At 43.3% G+C, this 17,648-nt stretch overlaps 1 protein-coding gene across 1 annotated transcript in view; it reads right to left on the bottom strand.

The window, feature by feature from the left end:
- itpr3 (inositol 1,4,5-trisphosphate receptor, type 3) overlaps window positions 1–17,648 on the bottom strand; it is a 218,530-nt gene that overhangs the window by 13,880 nt on the left and 187,002 nt on the right. Inside the window, exon 56 of the mRNA XM_061693945.1 lies at window positions 4,524–4,689. Coding sequence (XP_061549929.1) covers window positions 4,524–4,689 — 166 coding nt within the window. The remainder of the gene's footprint in view (window positions 1–4,523; window positions 4,690–17,648) is intronic.

Raw genomic sequence — 17,648 nt, 5'->3', positions numbered from 1 at the left:
GCAGCCCATATAGACAGAAAAAAAACATAATTGTTGAAATTTTTGCTGATTTATTAAAAAAGAAAAACTGAAATATCACACAGCCATAAGTGTTCAGATATTTGCTGTGACACTCGTATATTTAACTCGGGTGCTGTTCATTTCTTGTTATCATCCATAAAATGGTTCTATACCTTCATTGGAATCCAGCTGTTTTATTATACCGATTGGACTTGATTAGGAAAGCCACACACCTGTCTATATAAAACCTTACAGCTCACAGTGCATGTCAGAGCAAATGAGAATCATGAGGTCAAAGGAACTGCCTGAAGAGCTCAGAGACAGAATTGTGGCAAGGCACAGTTCTGGCCAAGGTTACAAAAAAAAATCTGATGGACTTAAGGTTCCTCAGAGCACAGTGGCCTCCATAATCCTGAAACGGAAGACGTTTGGGACGATCAGAACCCTTCCTTCTCTTGGGGTAATCTTTGTAGGCCGGCCACTTCTGGGAAGGTTCACCACTGTTCCATTTTTCCCCATGTGAGAATAATGGGTCTCCCTAAGGTTCGCTGGAATCGTAAAGCTTTAGAAACGGCTTTTGTAACACTTTCCAGACTGATGGATGTCAAATACTTTATTTCTTGACTGTTCTGAAATTTATTTGGATGGTGTCATTTTGTTGCTGATTTTTTAGATCTTTTGTCTGCCTTGATTTTCTCAGCACAGATTATTTTTAAGTGATTTGTTGATTGAACAGGTCTGGAAGTAATCAGGCTTAGGTGTGATCACATCAGTGAAAATTAACCAAAAAATGATTAGCCATTGAGTCACTGATGGTGTAGTGGTACACTCGCCTGACTTTGGTGCGGGCAGTGTGGGTTCAGTTCCCACTCAGTGACGGTGTGAATGTGAGTGCGAATGGTTGCCCGTGTCTATATGTGCCCTGTAACTGACTGGCGACCAGTTCAGGGTGTAGTCCGCCTTTCGCCCGAAGTCAGCTGGAATATGCTCCAGCACCCTGCAACCCTAACCAGGATAAGCGGTGTTGAAATGGATGATTAGTCATTATTATTTCATGATTTAACAAGGAGGGTAATTACTTTTTCACAATGGACCAGGTAACTTTGACCCTTGAAATGCTTCTTATGAAGCCACTCCTTCATTGCTCCAGCGGTGTGTTTGGGATCATTATCGTGCTGAAAGACCCAGCCACATTTCATCTTCAATGCCCTTGCTGATGGAAGGAAGTTTTCACTAAAAATCTCACGATACATGGCCCCATTCATTCTTTCCTTTACACGGATAAATCGTCCTAGTCCCTTTGCAGAAAAACAGCCCCAAAGCATGATGTTTCCATCCCCATGCTTCACAGTAGGTATGGTGTTCTTTGGATGCAACTGAGCATTATTTCTCCTCCAAACACGACAAGTTGAGTTTTTACCAAAAAGTTCTATTTTGGTTTCATCTGACCATATGACATTCTCCCAATCCTCTTCTGGATCATCCAAATGCTCTCTAGCAAACTTCAGACAGGCCTGGACATGTACTGGTTTAAGCAGGGGGACACGTCTGGCACTGGAGGATTTGAGTCCCTGGCGGCGTAGTGTGTTACTGATGGTAGCCTTTGCTAATTTGGTCCCAGCTCTCTGCAGGTCATTCACTAGGTCCCCCGTGTGGTTCTGGGATTTTTGCTCACCGTTCTTGTGATCACTTTGACCTCATAGGGTGATATCTTGCGTGGAGCCCCTGATTGAGGGAGATTATCAGTGGTCTTCTATGTCTTCCATTTTCCAATAATTGCTCCCAAAGTTGATTTCTTCACACCAAGCAGATTCAGTCTTCCCAGCCTGGTGCAGGTCTACAATTTTGTTTCTGGTGTCGTTTGACAGCTCTTTGGTCTTGGCCATAGTGGAGTTTGGAGTGTGACTGTTTGAGGTTGTGGACAGTTGTCTTTTATACTGATAACAGGCTCAAACAGGTGCCATTAATACAGGTAACGAGTGGAGGACAGAGGAGCCTTAAAGGAGAAGTTACAGGTCTGTGAGAGCCAGAAATCTTGTTTCTTTGTCGGTGACCAAATGCTTATTTTACAGAGGAATTTACCAATTCATGAAAAATCAGACAATGTGATTTTCTGGATTTATTTTTTTCCCGTGCCTCGATTGCCGAGGCGCCCGACTGGAGCTGTGGCCGTAAGGTAGTCTGTACCTGTCGTGGCGGCAAGCCCCGGACCCGTTGGTGGACACCAACGGTGAGGGATGTCGTCAAGCTGAAGGAGTCCTTTCGGGCCTTTTTGGCCTGTGGCACTCCTGAGGCAGCTGATGGGTACCGGCTGGCCAAGTTGAATGTAGCTTTGGTGGTCGCTGATGCAAAAATATTTCGGTGAGGAGTTCAGTGAGGCCATGGAGAACGACTTCGGGACGGCTTCGAGGAAATTCTGGTCCACCATCCGGCGTCTCAGGAGGGGGAAGCAGTGCACCATCGACACTGTGCATAGTGGGGATGGGGCGCTGCTGACCTCAACTCGGGACGTTGTGAGTCGGTGGGGAGAATACTTCGAAGACCTCCTCAATTCCACCGATAAGCCTTCCCATGAGGAAGCAGAGCCTGGGGTCTCCCATCTCTGGGTTTGACATCACTGAAGTGGTTAAAAAGCTCCTTTGGTGGCAAGGCTCCAGGGGTGGATGAGATTCCCCCGGAGTTCCTGAAGGCTCTGGATGTTGTAGGGCTGTCCTGGTTGACACACCTCTGCAACATCGCGGGGACATTGGGGACAGTGCCTCTGGATTGGCAGACTGGGGTGGTGGTCCCCCTTTTTAAGAAGGGGGAACGGAGGGTGTGTTCCAACTACAGGGGGATCACATTCCTCAGCCTCCCTGTTAAGGTCTATTCAGGGGTGTTGGAGAGGAGGGTCCGTCGGGAAGTCGAATCTCAGATTCAGGAGGAGGAGTGTGGTTTTCGTCCTGGCCGTGGAACAGTGGACCAGCTATTCACCCTTGGCAGGGTCCTCGGGGTTGCACGGGAGTTCGCCCAACTGTTTTGTGGACTTGGAGAAAGCGTTCGACCGTGTCCCTTGTGGAGTCCTGTGGGGGGGGTGCTTTGGGAGTATGGGGTACCGAACCCCCTGATACGGGCTTTTCGGTCCCTATACGACCGGTGTCAGAGTTTGGTATGCAATGCCGGCAGTAAGTCGGACTCTCTTCCAGTGAGGGTTGGACAAGGCTGCCCTTTGTCACCGATTCTGTTCATAACTTTTATGGACAGAATTTCTAGGCGCAGCCGAGGCGTAGAGGGTGTCCAGTTTGGTGGCCTCAGTATTGCATCTTTGCTTTTTGCAGATGATGTGGTTCTGTTGGCTTCATCAGGCCGTGATCTCCAACTCTCACTGGAGCGGTTCGCAGCCGAATGTGAAGCGGCTGGGATGAGAATCAGCATCTCTAAATCTGAGAGAATGGTCCTCAGTCGGACAAGGGTGGAGGTGACCTCTCCAGGTCGGGGATGAGATCCTTCCCCAAGTGGAGGAGTTCAAATATCTTGGGGTCTTGTTCACGAGTGAGGGAAGAATGGAACGTGAGATCGACAGGCAGATCGGTATAGTGTCTGCAGTGATGCGAACTTTGTATCGGTCCGTTGTGGTGAAGAAGGAGCTAAGCCGAAAGTCGAAGCTCTCTATTTACCGGTCGATCTACGTTCCTATCCACACCTATGGTCACGAGATGTGGGTCGTGATCGAAAGAACAAGATCCCGGATACAAGTGGCCGAAATGAGTTTCCTCCGCAGGGTGTTCGGGCTCTCCCTTCGAGATAGGGTGAGAAGCTGGGTCATCCGTGAGGGGCTCAGAGTAGAGTCGCTGCTCCTCCGTATTGAGAGGACCTAGATGAGGTCGCTCGGGCATCTGTTTAGGATGCCTCCTGGCCGCCTCCCTGTTGAGGTGTTCCGGGCACGTCCCACCGGGAGGAGACCCCGGGACAACCCAGGATACGCTGGAGAGACAACTTCTCTCGGTTTGCCTGGGAACGCCTCGGGATCCCCTCAGAAGAGCTGGAGGAAGCGGCTGTGGAGAGGGAAGTCTGGGCTTCCCTGCTGAAGCTACTGCACCCGCGACCCGACCTCGGATAAGCGATGAAAATTACAGGCCTCTCTCATCTTTTTAAGTGGGAGAACTTGCACAATTGGTGGCTGACTAAATACTTTTTTGCCCCACTGTATATGCAAGGATATTACATATATTGATATTATTAGGTATGGAAATTAGAGAATATGAATATATATATTATTATATGGAGATGCTATTATACATGGATATGATTAAATATAGATATTAGTATATATAGATATTATACTGTACATGGATATTGTCTGACATTCATGTGCATGAAATAATAGTTTTACTTATTAGTGGGATGTGAATCTCAAAATATGGTGTACATTTACTTTTGTATAAATGTGTAGTATGACTTCATGTACAGTTATCAAAAGATGAACATAACAATACTAGTGTATAAATGTGATGAATATGACTGAATGTACGGTGTGGACTGACAGCAGATGAAACAGGTGGTCTTCAGGATCTCCTCCTTCTTCTGCTTCTCACTCCTCAGGTCAGCAAAGGTGTCGATGATGACACCGAAGATGAGGTTGAGGACAATGATGATGACAATGAAGTAGAACAACAAGTCATAGACCACGCGGGCAGGAAACAGGGGCTCCTGTACACACATGCAGGAATATATGAGGGGCCATCAGACAAAATTCAGGATTTCTGCTCATATTTATGATGGAAAACCTCTCACATACATCACTGAAACGCTCTTACACACAGACAGACACTCACACAGTCACTACTGAAATGCTTTCACATAAACTACTGAAATACTCTCACAGTCACGACAGAAACGCTTTTATAGTCACTACTGAAACACTCATACACAATATGGAATATTGTGTATGAGTCACTACTGAAGATGAGAACATTTCAGTCTTACTGAATGTGCGAGAGGATTTCACTTACAATGGAAGGTGTTTAAACTATAAATTCATATTTTGGGGTTTTCAACAAAAATGTGCAGTATTTAGGGTAAGCAAGTTGCTTAACTGAAGCAGCAGCGCATGTTTCAGTAGTGTGTGTTTCAGTAGTAAGTGTGAAGAGTGTTTCAGTCATGTAAGTGAAAACATTTCAGCAGTGTGTGTGAAAGTAGTGTACGTAAGTAAGTGATTGCATATCAGTGGTTCGGCCGCCGATATGCTGGGGCAAGAGGAGGCAGTGCTCTCAAACGCTATGCCCCCTCAAATCAAATCAGCGCATGCTGTCTCAACTCTGTCGCCTCCAGTTCATGCTCTTTTCTGGCTGTCTGTGATTTACTATACATTTGCAGTGAGACTGTACATGGCCACAAGGTCAGTTATTGTTTGAGGAAATGTGTTCATCTTTATAATTTGTCTTAATTTATGCATCGGTATCAGAGGTAACGCCTTGTGGCAATCGTCAAGTTAGAGTCCGCCACTGGATGTGATGTAATTCCATCCATCCCTTTTCTACACCGCTTCTCCTCATATGGGTCGTGAGTATGCTAACCTTGGGTGAAAGGCAGGGTACACCCTGAACTGGTCGCCAGCCAATCGCAGGACACATAAACAAATGACCATTCGCACTCACATTGACACCTACGGACAATTTAGAGTCTTCAATTAACCTAGCATGCATGTTTGTGGGATGTGGGAGGAAACCGGAGTACCCAGCATATGGCAGCATATGTTTCTCCAAAACCTGTATGTACCTTTCAGCATTAATGGTGCCTTCACAGATTTGTAAGTTAACCATGCCATTGGCACTAACACAGCCGCATACCATCACAGATGCTGGCTTTGGAACTTTGCGTCCATAACAGTCCGGATGGTTCTTTTCCTCTTTGGCCCGGAGGACACGACGTCCACCATTTCCAAAAACAATTTGAAATGTGGACTCGTCAAACCACAGAACACTTTTCCACTTTGCATCAGTCCATCTTAGAGGAGCTCGGGCCCAGAGAAGCTGGCGACGTATCGGAGTGTTGTTGATAAATGGCTTTTGCTTTGCATCGTCGAGTTTCTAGTTGCACTTACGGATGTAGCGCCGAACTGTATTTACTGACATTGGTTTTCTGAAGTGTTCCTGAGAACCATGTGGTGATATCCTTTACACATTGATGTCGGTTTTTGATGCAGTGCCGCCTGAGGGATCGAAGGTCACGGGCATTCAATGTTGGTTTTCGGCCTTGCCGCTTACATGCAGTGATTTCTCCAGATTCTCTGAACCTTTTGATGATATTATGGACCGTAGATGATGAAATCCCTAAATTCCTTGCAATTGTACATTGAGGAACATTGTCCTTAAACTGTTTGACTATTTTCTCACGCACTTGTTCACATAGAGGTGAACCTCGCCCCATCTTTGCTTGTGAATGACTGAGCAATCCAGGGAAGCTCCTTTTATACCCAATCATGGCACCCACCTGTTCCCAATTAGCCTGTTCACCTCTGGGATGTTCCAAACAGGTGTTTGATGAGCATTCCTCAACTTTCTCAGTCTTTTTTGTCACCTGTCCCAGCTTTTTTGGAATGTGTTAGAGCCATAAAATTCTATGATTATTTGCTAAAAACAATAAAGTTTATCAGTTTGAACATTAAATATCTTGTCTTTGTAGTGTATTCAATTAAATACAGGTTGACCATGATTTGCAAATCATTGTATTCTGTTTTTATTTATGTTTAACACAACGTTCCAACTTCATTGGAATTGGGGTTGTATATGCACAAAGAGACAACGATTGTAGTCAAGGAAAAAAAACTGAAGTACAGAAGAAAAAGTCACACAAAATTTAGAATTTTTCAAGTATTTTCATGAGTGTCCTACAGAGGGTTAAGCTATTAATTTGTGTACTATTGTTCTTCGAGCGGTCCTGTTCATGTGATTTTGTGCACGGGTGATAACGTCACAGTGGCTGGACAAGCACAGCTTGCAATGCAGTTGGTAGAAGATAGCATGTGTATACGATTATACATTTGTTCGGCTGTGTGCTTTAATGACAAGTGAGTGGCGACAAGTATTGTACGCATGTAAAAGTGCCCTGTTAACAATAGTCAGTAGCTGCTATACCAGAGTGAGTTACTTGTGTTTTATTCGACGTTATGTAGTGAAAGATACCGTGAAGCAATCAATAAGTTAGTGGGCGCTCCTGTGTACGAAAGTCTGAAAAAGCACGCAGCTGTGCAGTTTTGTGGCTGCACGCATTCTCCTGTCCACTTAAATCTGTCAATAACGCACCCTGATGCCAGATGCTCTTCTCTGGATGAAGAGACCCTAAAATGACTCAGCTGATTTGTCTTGACGAAGCGGGACACACCTGGATTATAACGCTCACCAACTGTACATTCACCAACTGGCCAGTGGCAATAATGTGTCCCTACCACATTACGCCGATGGCCGAACGTCAACATATCGTTTCATATTAAATAATATGAATAATCATAAAAAACATCTGCACTTTTTTTTCACCTGCAAGGAGCTTTTCCACTGCCATTGGCTGGTCATAAGTTTAGGGCGTACCCTGCCTCTCGCCCAGAGTCACCTGGGATAGGCTCCAGCACACCCGCGACCCTAGTGAGGATAAGCAGTACGGAAAATAGATGGATGGATGGAAGGAGCTTTTCCACTTCAAATATGCTGCTGGTGGCTTGGAGTTGGGAGCGCAGGGCTCCCACTATTATAATCATACAGTCGGGGTAATGGCGCAACAGTAACTAGATATTGAATCATTTGTTTTTATTTTCTTCTATGTCTGTTGTCAAACACGATAAAGTGACTCGCCTGGGGCCTCATGTACAAAATCTGTGTACGCACAAAAATATGGCATCCGTTCTTTTTCACGACAAAGTTCAGATGTATCAAGAGTGTCATGACCGTGGAAATGTGCGGTGCCTCACGCCAACTGCATGGCTAGCGTACGCACGTTCCTGCAGCTTTTGGTGCTTTGGCGACACTTAGAGGTGATGCTGGGAAATTGTTCTCATAAATCTGCACACCAGAGACACATGAATAATTAGCACTGATGAACAATTCATGCCCGGCAACATTTGATTTCAACAATGCAATTAAGGCAAGGACTGAGAATTCATTTGTTAACCAGTGTATGTAATGAACCAATGATATTTGTGAGGACACCTATTAATTGATCAAGGCGATCATTTATGCTGCCTATTGCACTCACAATCGCTTCGTGACTCCCAGAACATGGACTGAAAAAAAGATTCCTTTGAATTTACTTCATTCAAACATGTACATCGGTTGCACATGATTAAAATGTGTTTAAATTGACATAACTTCTCTCCCCACTTCTCCTAAAAAAAAAAAACTATTTCTTTTTGTCAGTGTGCGTGTCCTCTCGTGTGGATTAAAATAATAAATTGAGTAATCAAAAAGGAGTCAAAGATTTTGATATCCTCTTTCATATGCTGATGCGCTTCTGTTTGAATTAAAAAGATTTATTACAAATACCACACACGCAACATTTACGCATGAACCTTTATCTCACAGGGCTGAGTGTAGGTTACTGTATGAACACTTTTGTTATGAGTTCTAAAAATACATGGTATTAACCTTGTGGGGTGATCATAGTCAGCCACATGTCTTCCCATCACCCCTGAGAGAGCAGCGTCACCCATGATCGCAGCAATTCTCTCCTCGAACGGGGTGAGGCCCTCCGTGCCGGTTCTGCCGCCTTTTTTTGGCCACTTTTTGGCGGTGGGCAGCTGTCCTCTGCTTCACATCCACCTTAATGTCTGACCACTAATTTTTTAGTTCAGCGTGTGCGCGCTATTCTGTCTCCACAGCATTGACAGCTGCACACGCGCTGTCCGACAGCGTGCCAAAGAGGATTTTCTTGCGTGCCTTCACTTCATTGAGGAACTTCACATTCAGAAAAATATTTTTTTTTTGAATGAACCCTTGCTCATTATCCTTTTTTTCTGTTCATGCGGAGATCGGCATCTCAGGTGCAGGGTTCATTCAAATATGATTTGCATATTCAAATATGGGGGTGAACAGGGAGGAGTCGGCGACTCCAACATAAGCTCATTCCCACGTTGATTGGAATGTATGAAGGGAATGTGCTTGGATTCATGAGTTTCATACATCTAAATATTTTTGTGCGTACGACGTTTTCTGGATTTGAACGTACGCCATGTTTTGGAGAAAATCCACGCAAGTCTTTGTACATGAGGCCACAGGTCCGTGTCGGAGTGGTGGAAATTGGCATGTGCGAAATGGTAAAAAGGTATCGCAGCTTATAGGCATCTTCAAACAACCCAGACCAAAAATGTTTTTTAACTTTTATTAAAGATCTAAATATCCCTCAGTTAAAAGGTCAGAGGACAAATATTTTTATTTTTTTCTTGAAAACTCTGGAACCCCTTTACAAACCACCACTGCCATTTTGAAGTTATTACCGTCAACCGTCGAGACCTTCAAGTTCCTGGGAATTACAATCTCTCAGGACCTGAAGTGGGCGAACAACATCAACTCCGTCCTCAAAAAGGCCCAGCAGAGGATGTACTTCCTGCGGCTTCTGAGAAAGCACGGCCTGCCACCGGAGCTGCTGAGACAGTTCTACACAGCGGTCATCGAATCGGTCCTGTGTTCTTCCATCACAGTCTGGTTTGGTGCTGCTACAAAAAAGGACAAACTCCGACTGCAACGGACAATCAAAACTGCTGAAAGGATTGTCGGTACCCCCCTACCCACCATTGAGGACTTGCACGCTGCCAGAACTAAGACAAGGGCGTGCAAAATCCTCTCGGACCGTCTGCACCCCGGTCACCAGCTCTTCCAGCTCCTTCCCTCAGGTAGGCGCTACCGATCAACGCAAACTAGAACTAGTAGACATTCCAACAGCTTCTTCCCTCTTGCGATCAACTTCTTAAACACCTAACCTATAATTCCATTACAACAAGCTGGCAATTTTTTGACTTGAGTTCGTTGTCACATTTCTGTGGGGCCAATTATGTATTACTTGTGCACTCACTGTAGTTGTCTCGCCATGCTGCACTATTTGCATATACTGGCCACTCATGCCAGAGTAGCATCTGCTCCATTTGCACACTGATTGAGGAGTATCTGTAACATTTGCACAACTGTCCCAGATGATCGCACTACTCGTCACTTTAAACCGCATACACTCCTTGAAGTCTCAGCGCCCTTTGCACAATGGTCATTGCACCGGACTATTGCAATATTAGTCGTTCGAACTGCTCTAAGTGCTAGAGGACTCTGCATCTTTTTGCACAATTGTTTTTTGTCAATGTCTTTATGTCTCCAAAGTGTTCTGTAAATTGACTGTCTGTTGTACTAGAGCGGCTCCAACTACCGGAGACAAATTCCTTGTGTGTTTGGACATACTTGGCAAATAAAGATGATTCTGATTCTGATTCTGATTATACATCAGATATACAGCATTTAAATCGATAAATGTGATGCAGAATGTGCCTTCTGCTTTTTGCATCCTGTACCTTCCGGTCTTCCTCTCTTTGACATTGCTGTGACATCCTGTTCATTCGGCGTTCTGTGCTATTGTTCCATGCTGTTTTTCCCGTCCTTGTATATTTTTTTGTCATATGATTTAACGATATCACGATGGTTTATTGTGTGGCATTAGGTTGTACAAATGGTTCAGGCAGTGGCAAGAGTTTTTTTTTTTTGGCTTAACAAGTGAAAAAGGAATACGTGACCAGTGGATAGGGAAAGTCAATCGGCAGGGGAAGAAAGTTGGTCAGCTATGGGTGCCTAGCAAGCATTCGAAACTGATCACTTCGAACTGGCGTGTTTTGAGAAAGGCTTAACAGAAAGCATTGAATACAGAGGCTGAAACCAGCTGCGGTGCCAACTATTGGGACCTCAACCGCCAGCAACAGAGCTAAATCTCGCAACCGCCACGGCGCAGACAAGAGGTGAGCATTTCCTTGTATATACCTACAACTCTATTATGGTTACTACGCACTGGGCAGTTGGAAAAATATAACATAAACAATTTTAACTGACCCCATAACATCTTTGTCATCTGACCTTTAAATACAGAAATTAAAGACGGTCTTGATGCTCCTTTAACCATCACATAATTACATAATGCTTTTTAAAAAACGCTATCGGGACGAGCGCCTGGCCTGGACGGAATCTCCGTCGAATTCATTAAACATTTATGGCCAATACTAGCACCTCTATTTTTCAGAACAGTCAAGGAGATAAACGATAAAAGTCAAATAAGTAGCCATATGAACACTGCTTCAATTAAATTACTACTAAAGTCAGGCAAAGACCCCACTTTCCCGATTACTTATTGGCCCTTATCACTGATTAATGTATATATCAAGATTATCTCGAAAGTCCTTGCAGCGAGACTTGAAAAGGTAGTCCTGTCGATAATCCACTATAACCAGACAGCATTCATTAAAGGTAGAAGTTCCAGAAACAATGTCAGAAGCCTATTAAATTGAATAACCATGTCACAGTGTAAAAATCTAAAAGCAATCATCATGTCACTTGACGCAGAGAAAGCTTTCGATAAAGTTAACTGGGCTTTCCTGTTTTATACATTGGGTAGGACTTTATTCAACTCGCCGAAAGCGTCAGTCACCACGAATAGGATCATATCACAAGGTTATACTCTACAAAGAGAAAGCAGACAAGGATGTCCACTTTCACCAGTGCTATTTGCAATATTCTTCGAACCTCTTGCTCCCGCTATACATCAGAATCCGAATATTAAAGGTATCTGCTCACCAGTAGAGCTGTGACGTTCACGAAAGAACCGAATCTTTTGAACGGCTCATTAACATGAATGATGGGAACCGAGTCGCGTTTGGTTGGGAGCCGTTCTTTTTTTTCTCTCTCCCTGAGTTCACAGATGCTCACACAAGCTCCTCCTTGCTCCTCCACTGAGTGAGCCGGAGAGAGTATGGGGAGGAGCGCTGATTTCATCTGCAAATATTGCATGAGTTGTGCACGCTCCCTTCACGGAGAGTGCCTCAGTGAAAAGAAAAAAGCGAGTGCGTCAGAATCAGCAGACGGAGAGAGCATGGGGAGGAGCCCTTATTTCATATGCAAATGTCACATGAGTTGTGCATGCGCCATTCACGAGTGCCTCAGTGAAAAACAAAAACAAACAAAAAAGCGAGTTCCACAGAGTCAGCAATGCCGTCAACAGCAGCCTGAAGGAGGGGAAGGACCGTCCGTCATCGTTCTGCAAAATCAGCCAAAGAAAAAGGAGCAGCATTTGGATGCCCTTTTCACTTAAGGCAGACAGTAAGGCGAAGTGCAATATTTGCCAGAAGATAATTTCATTTAAGTCTGGCTCCACAAACAATTTAGACAGGAATTGTAGAACTCAACACCCCACTGTTGAAATCTCAGAGGTGAGGAGAGAGCATGACTCTGACGATGAAGTCGAGAGTGCCAGTACATCTGCCACCACATCAGGCAGATGTCCTACCAGTGCCACAGTCAATCAAGCTACAGCTACAGCAGCAGACTCTGTTACCACTGGGCCCTCATGTTTGCCTGGCCAGGCACCTGGTAAAATAATTCCTGCTGCTATCACAAAATCTAAACAAACATCTGACATCAGTCAGTAGAGTGGGAGGTTGATAAAGTGGTGTGCTGCTTAAAAGACAATGCTGCAAACATCACAAAGATAACAGGATGGACCCACCACCCGTGCCTGGCACACACCATAAATCATGTGGTAAGAGATGCCCTCAAAGGTCCACAACCCATCATCAATAAAGTTATGGAGGCAGTGGAATACTTTCATAGAAGGACAGTGGGAGCACAAAAACTGAAGGAAACACAGCTCCAAATGAAGACAGGACTGTCACAAGATGGAACTCAACATATTACATGTGGCAGAGGTTCCTCATCAACAAGAACCCCATTGTTTTCACCCTGACCGTCACCAAAGCACCTGTCCACCCTTTAGCTCCAGAAGAATGGACTACATTGCAGGAGATATGCACCCTCTTGAAGCCATTTGAAGAGGTCACTGTTGAACTCAGCGCAGAAAGGTATGTAGTTCAACTGGTCAGCGGTAGTTTTCTAGAGCATGCATGCAAATTAGCTGATACTAAATTATGAATATTTGATGCATTAAATATACTGTTTAATACATCATAGTATTATTGTTGGTACAAATTTATAATTGAATCGTTATAATAACATTTATCTTTTTTCTCACTAGCTACGTGACTGCCTCCAAATTAATACTGCTGGCCAGGGGACTGCAGAGAGCCACGGCTGATTTCCAGAGGAGGGCAACAACACAGGCTGCAAAAGACATGGTCAACTCGCTTTCTTCTGGCATGTCCGCTAGATTCCATACAATAGAATCCAACCACATCCTTGCGGATGCTGCTGAGCTTGACCCAAGATTCAAAAGGATGGCATTCATGGATAGCAGAACTGCAAACGAGGCTTTTCAAAGAGTATCAACTGTAGCAGCAAGACTCACAATTAGCAGCAGCAAACCCATCCAGCAACCGGTCCAAGAGAAAGGAGCAGGCAGTGATGCTCCAGAATCAGTTGTTTGGAGTTATTTCCATGAGGAAGTAAGGATGGCAAAATTCATCACAATTTTCTCTAAAACTGGACAAATAATCACAGAGAGGAGAAGTCGCCTCAAGCCTGTAAAAGTGAGATCACTTGTCCTCCTCAATGCAAATTTGCCGAAGGACAAGAAGAAGAGGCCATAAAGCATGGAACTGCTTTATTATTTTGGGAATGTCATTTATTTTGTTGACACTTTATTTTGTCATTGGGGTTAGGGTTCAGAGTAAAGAGACTGATCTCGTGTTTTTGTAGGTCAGGTATAGGCCACTATTCACCCAAGGACAGTTCAGGAGTCCTCCTCAGAGTTTAGCGCCATTTTAATTTAATTTTATTTTTTTACAAAGCAACTATATGGACCTCAGGACAGTTCACTAGTGCATTGAACAGTTTTTATTAGTAGTACTAGTGGGCTGTATGCACATTTATTTCTCTAATGTATTGTAGTTTTATCTATTTTTCTAATACTTTAAGTATTGTTATTGAGTTTTCTATGAAAATATTCTTGTGTGAAACATTTTCTCTAAGATTTGCACTAAAACAAGACGTTACTGACAACAACTTAGTATTTTTTTACAGTACCTTTAATCTTTATTATAAGCCTTTATTATATAATTTTTAAATCTTGTTTTGAGTATTTTTGTATTGTTAAAAATTTTCTTGTGTGGACATTTTGCACTAAAAGCTTTTGCATGGAACTTCATTGTAGCCTGCTTTGTTTTTTATTGTGTATTTATGATTAGGTGTTGCATGAATAACGTCAAAGTAGTTTTACACACATACACACACTTTATACAAAGGGTAAATAGTGAGGTCACTGTCACCTCAGAGGGATATGGCAGTAGAATCCATATGAGACTTTAAAATCTTGCCCACCCATCAAATGAAGCTATAATAAATATTTCAGAATAATTCAAACTCAAATATTGGTGGGAAATCTGAGTTTGAAATTATTCTGAACCAAATCTCAGCCCATCATTCCTCCCTGTGATTATTTCCAGGATAAAATGAATAAACCCCAGGCTGGCTTCTTAAAAGTGAATAAATATAAAAATGAGCCAAATGAACCAGTCTTCTGAATGGCTCACAAAGAGCCATAAATCCCATCTGTACTCTCAAGTGACAGAACCTAAAATCAAATTTATGCTGATGATATTCTTCTGTATTTACAGGAATAAGTAATCTCTTCAGGCAGTCTTCAATCTCATTAAAACATTTTCACAAATATCAGATTACTCTATCAACTGGACAATCAACAATACTCCCAATAACAGCAAACTCATGGAATCCTTCAAACCAAATCCCTGATTACCCCATTCCTATAGGAAACATGAAGTATTTAGGTATTACTATTATGCCAAAACTCACAGAGCTAACCAATATAAATTACACACCACTTCTGGAAAAAATCTCAGATGACTTAATACACTGGAATAATTTCCCTAGATCACTACTGGGAAGAATAGCCACAATAAAAACAAAAACCTTACCTCAAATAAATTATTTATTCTCATTGATTCTATTAAAGACCACATTTTAATGGTTCCAAACATTAGATTCCGTAAAATGCCGTAATACATTTTTATTCTAAAAATGTAAAATATATAATTAGTTTATCCACTCTTCAGAAAAGTAAACAAGAGGAGGCCTAAATGCTCCCAACTTTAAACACTACTATTTAGCTAACCAATTACAACACCTCATCAAATGGATGCACCACAATGAGGAGCATCATTCTTGGCTAGACTTGGAAAAGATAGACTGCAACAACATCAAACTCTTAAATCTCCCATTTATTTCCACAAGTCTTAAACGCCATAAATGTTTCAAGAACCCAATAATGGCATCCACCTTAACAGCTTGGTGGAAATGTTTAGAAGCTACAGGATCACAATCAGATCCCATTATGCTCTCCACAAGCTGGCTCAATCCAGATTTCGAAATTACCAATATACCCCTTTATATTAGCTCATGGGAACAACGTGGAATTGACCACCTATAACAAATATATAACAATATTTTTAGGACATGTGATGAACTGTTCCAAGAATTTCAAATAACAGCCAGATACTTCCTTCAATACAATAAATTGAAAGCAGCAATAAAAAATTCCTTTGGACCTTCCTCCAGACCTGGACTTCCTCATGGCCCTGGCTATTCGGACAGACAACAGAATCAAGAAACTCAAGCAGCATCGGGAGGGCAGGTCATTAACGGAGAGGTCTCTGTGCTTCTTGGCCGCTGGCTGGCTTGGTTCTCGGCTAAGAATCTTCACCTCCAAGAAACTGAAACCGCGGTTCGCCGGTCCCTTCCCCATTACTAAAGTCATCAGTCCCGCGGCTGTCCAACTCTGTCCGCCTCGCTCCCTCCGTATCCAGCCCACCTTCCACGTCAGTCAAGTCAAGCCGGCCAAGGGACAGCCCTTTGGTCCCTTTGGAGCTAGTGGACGGGGGTCCCGTCGATAAGGTTAAGCGGCTGTTGGCTGTTCGCAACAGGGGCCAGGGAAGGCGGTATCTTGTGGACTGGGTAGGGTATAGTCCGGAAGAAAGACAGCAGGTCCCGTCACGGTTCATCGTGGACCACAGTCTTATTGACAATTTTTATCGTGACCATTCGTGTGGTCACCGGTCCTAGACGGGGGGGTTCTGTCACACTGTGGTGAGGTTTGTCCTGTCTGGGATTTTTGTCTGGTCATTTCCTATTTTATTTTGAAAGACTAATTGTCCTCTCGTTTCAGACCACTTGCCCTTTCTCATGTGTCGGTCCTGATTCCTGATTGTCTCCACCTGTGCGCCATTATCCTTGTGTGCTTAAATACTCTGTGTCTCTCTCGTCTGGTGCCAGAGTGTCTTTGTCCGCTGGTCGATTCACCCGAGCCTGCCTTCAACCCATGATCCTTGTCACAGCCATTGTTGCAAGTATACCTTTGAACCTTCAAACGAGTGATTTTGTTGTTGTTGTAGTTTATATAGCTTCGTTGGTTCCTTTGCTAATGTAGCCTTTTTTCTCCTTTGGAGTAATTCTGATTTTGTCGTTTATATTTTTTTACACTTGTTTTTTCCTCCAATGGGAGTGATTTTCTGTTTGCGAACTGTGCTAAGATTTGTGTTTCCCCTTCCTCCTCCTGGAGCGATTTCTGTTGTGTTATTTTTTATGGAAGGACAGATCACTCTTCTCGGAGAGCCGGGTCCTCCCTCTGGACTACAAGAATACTTTTGTAGCCAATTGATTTGTGAGCTTGTTGAGAGGTCATTGGTGTGTACAATAAAACTTGCACTCTCTAAGTGATCTCTGCATCTGAGTCCTGTGTGAAGTCCCGGCCTGACACAGACACTCTTGACAAAAATCTTCTGCCATCGACGAGAATGATGAAAATGAAACGAAGGTGGACATTTCAGAAGGATAATGATCCAAAAGATACTGCCAAGGAAACTCTCAATTGGTTTCAAAGAAAAACAAATAAAGACGCTAGAATGGCCCAGCCAATCACCTGACTTGAATCCAATCGAAAATCTATGGAAAGAAGTGAAACTCAAGGTCCATACAAGAAGCCCACAGAACCAAGATTTGAAGACTACTTGTGCGGAGGAATGGGCCAAAATCACACCAGAGCAATGCATGCGACTAGTTTCTCCATAGAGGGGGCGTCTTGAAGCTGTCATTGCAAATGAATGCTTTTGTACAGAGTATTAAATGAATTGCAGTTGGCGTGTTCAATACTTTTTCCCTGTGGCTTTTTACATCATTACACACAACTTATTTTTTTAGCTTATTTGTTCTACTTTTTGTATGTATGGATTACTTGAGTTGTTCCCAAAATCTGGTGAAATTTTTACATCAATAGCACCTTTGGAAATATATGTAAAGAGAAAAATGGTGACGTGTTCAATACGTATTTCAGCCGCTATATGCCCTTGAGTATTGCTACAGTATATTAACTATCTATATGTGTTATTATGGCGTGTTTGTGTAAATATTGGTTATTTGAAGATAAATCTCTCCCGTTATCCAATGCTAATTTAAGATATCCCGTCAGTAGGG

Source organism: Phycodurus eques, chromosome 1, assembly GCF_024500275.1.
Source record: "Phycodurus eques isolate BA_2022a chromosome 1, UOR_Pequ_1.1, whole genome shotgun sequence".
Taxonomy (NCBI): Eukaryota; Metazoa; Chordata; class Actinopteri; order Syngnathiformes; family Syngnathidae; genus Phycodurus; species Phycodurus eques.
The sequence above is the reverse complement of the archived record's forward strand: the minus strand, read 5'-3'. Positions and strand labels throughout refer to the sequence as shown.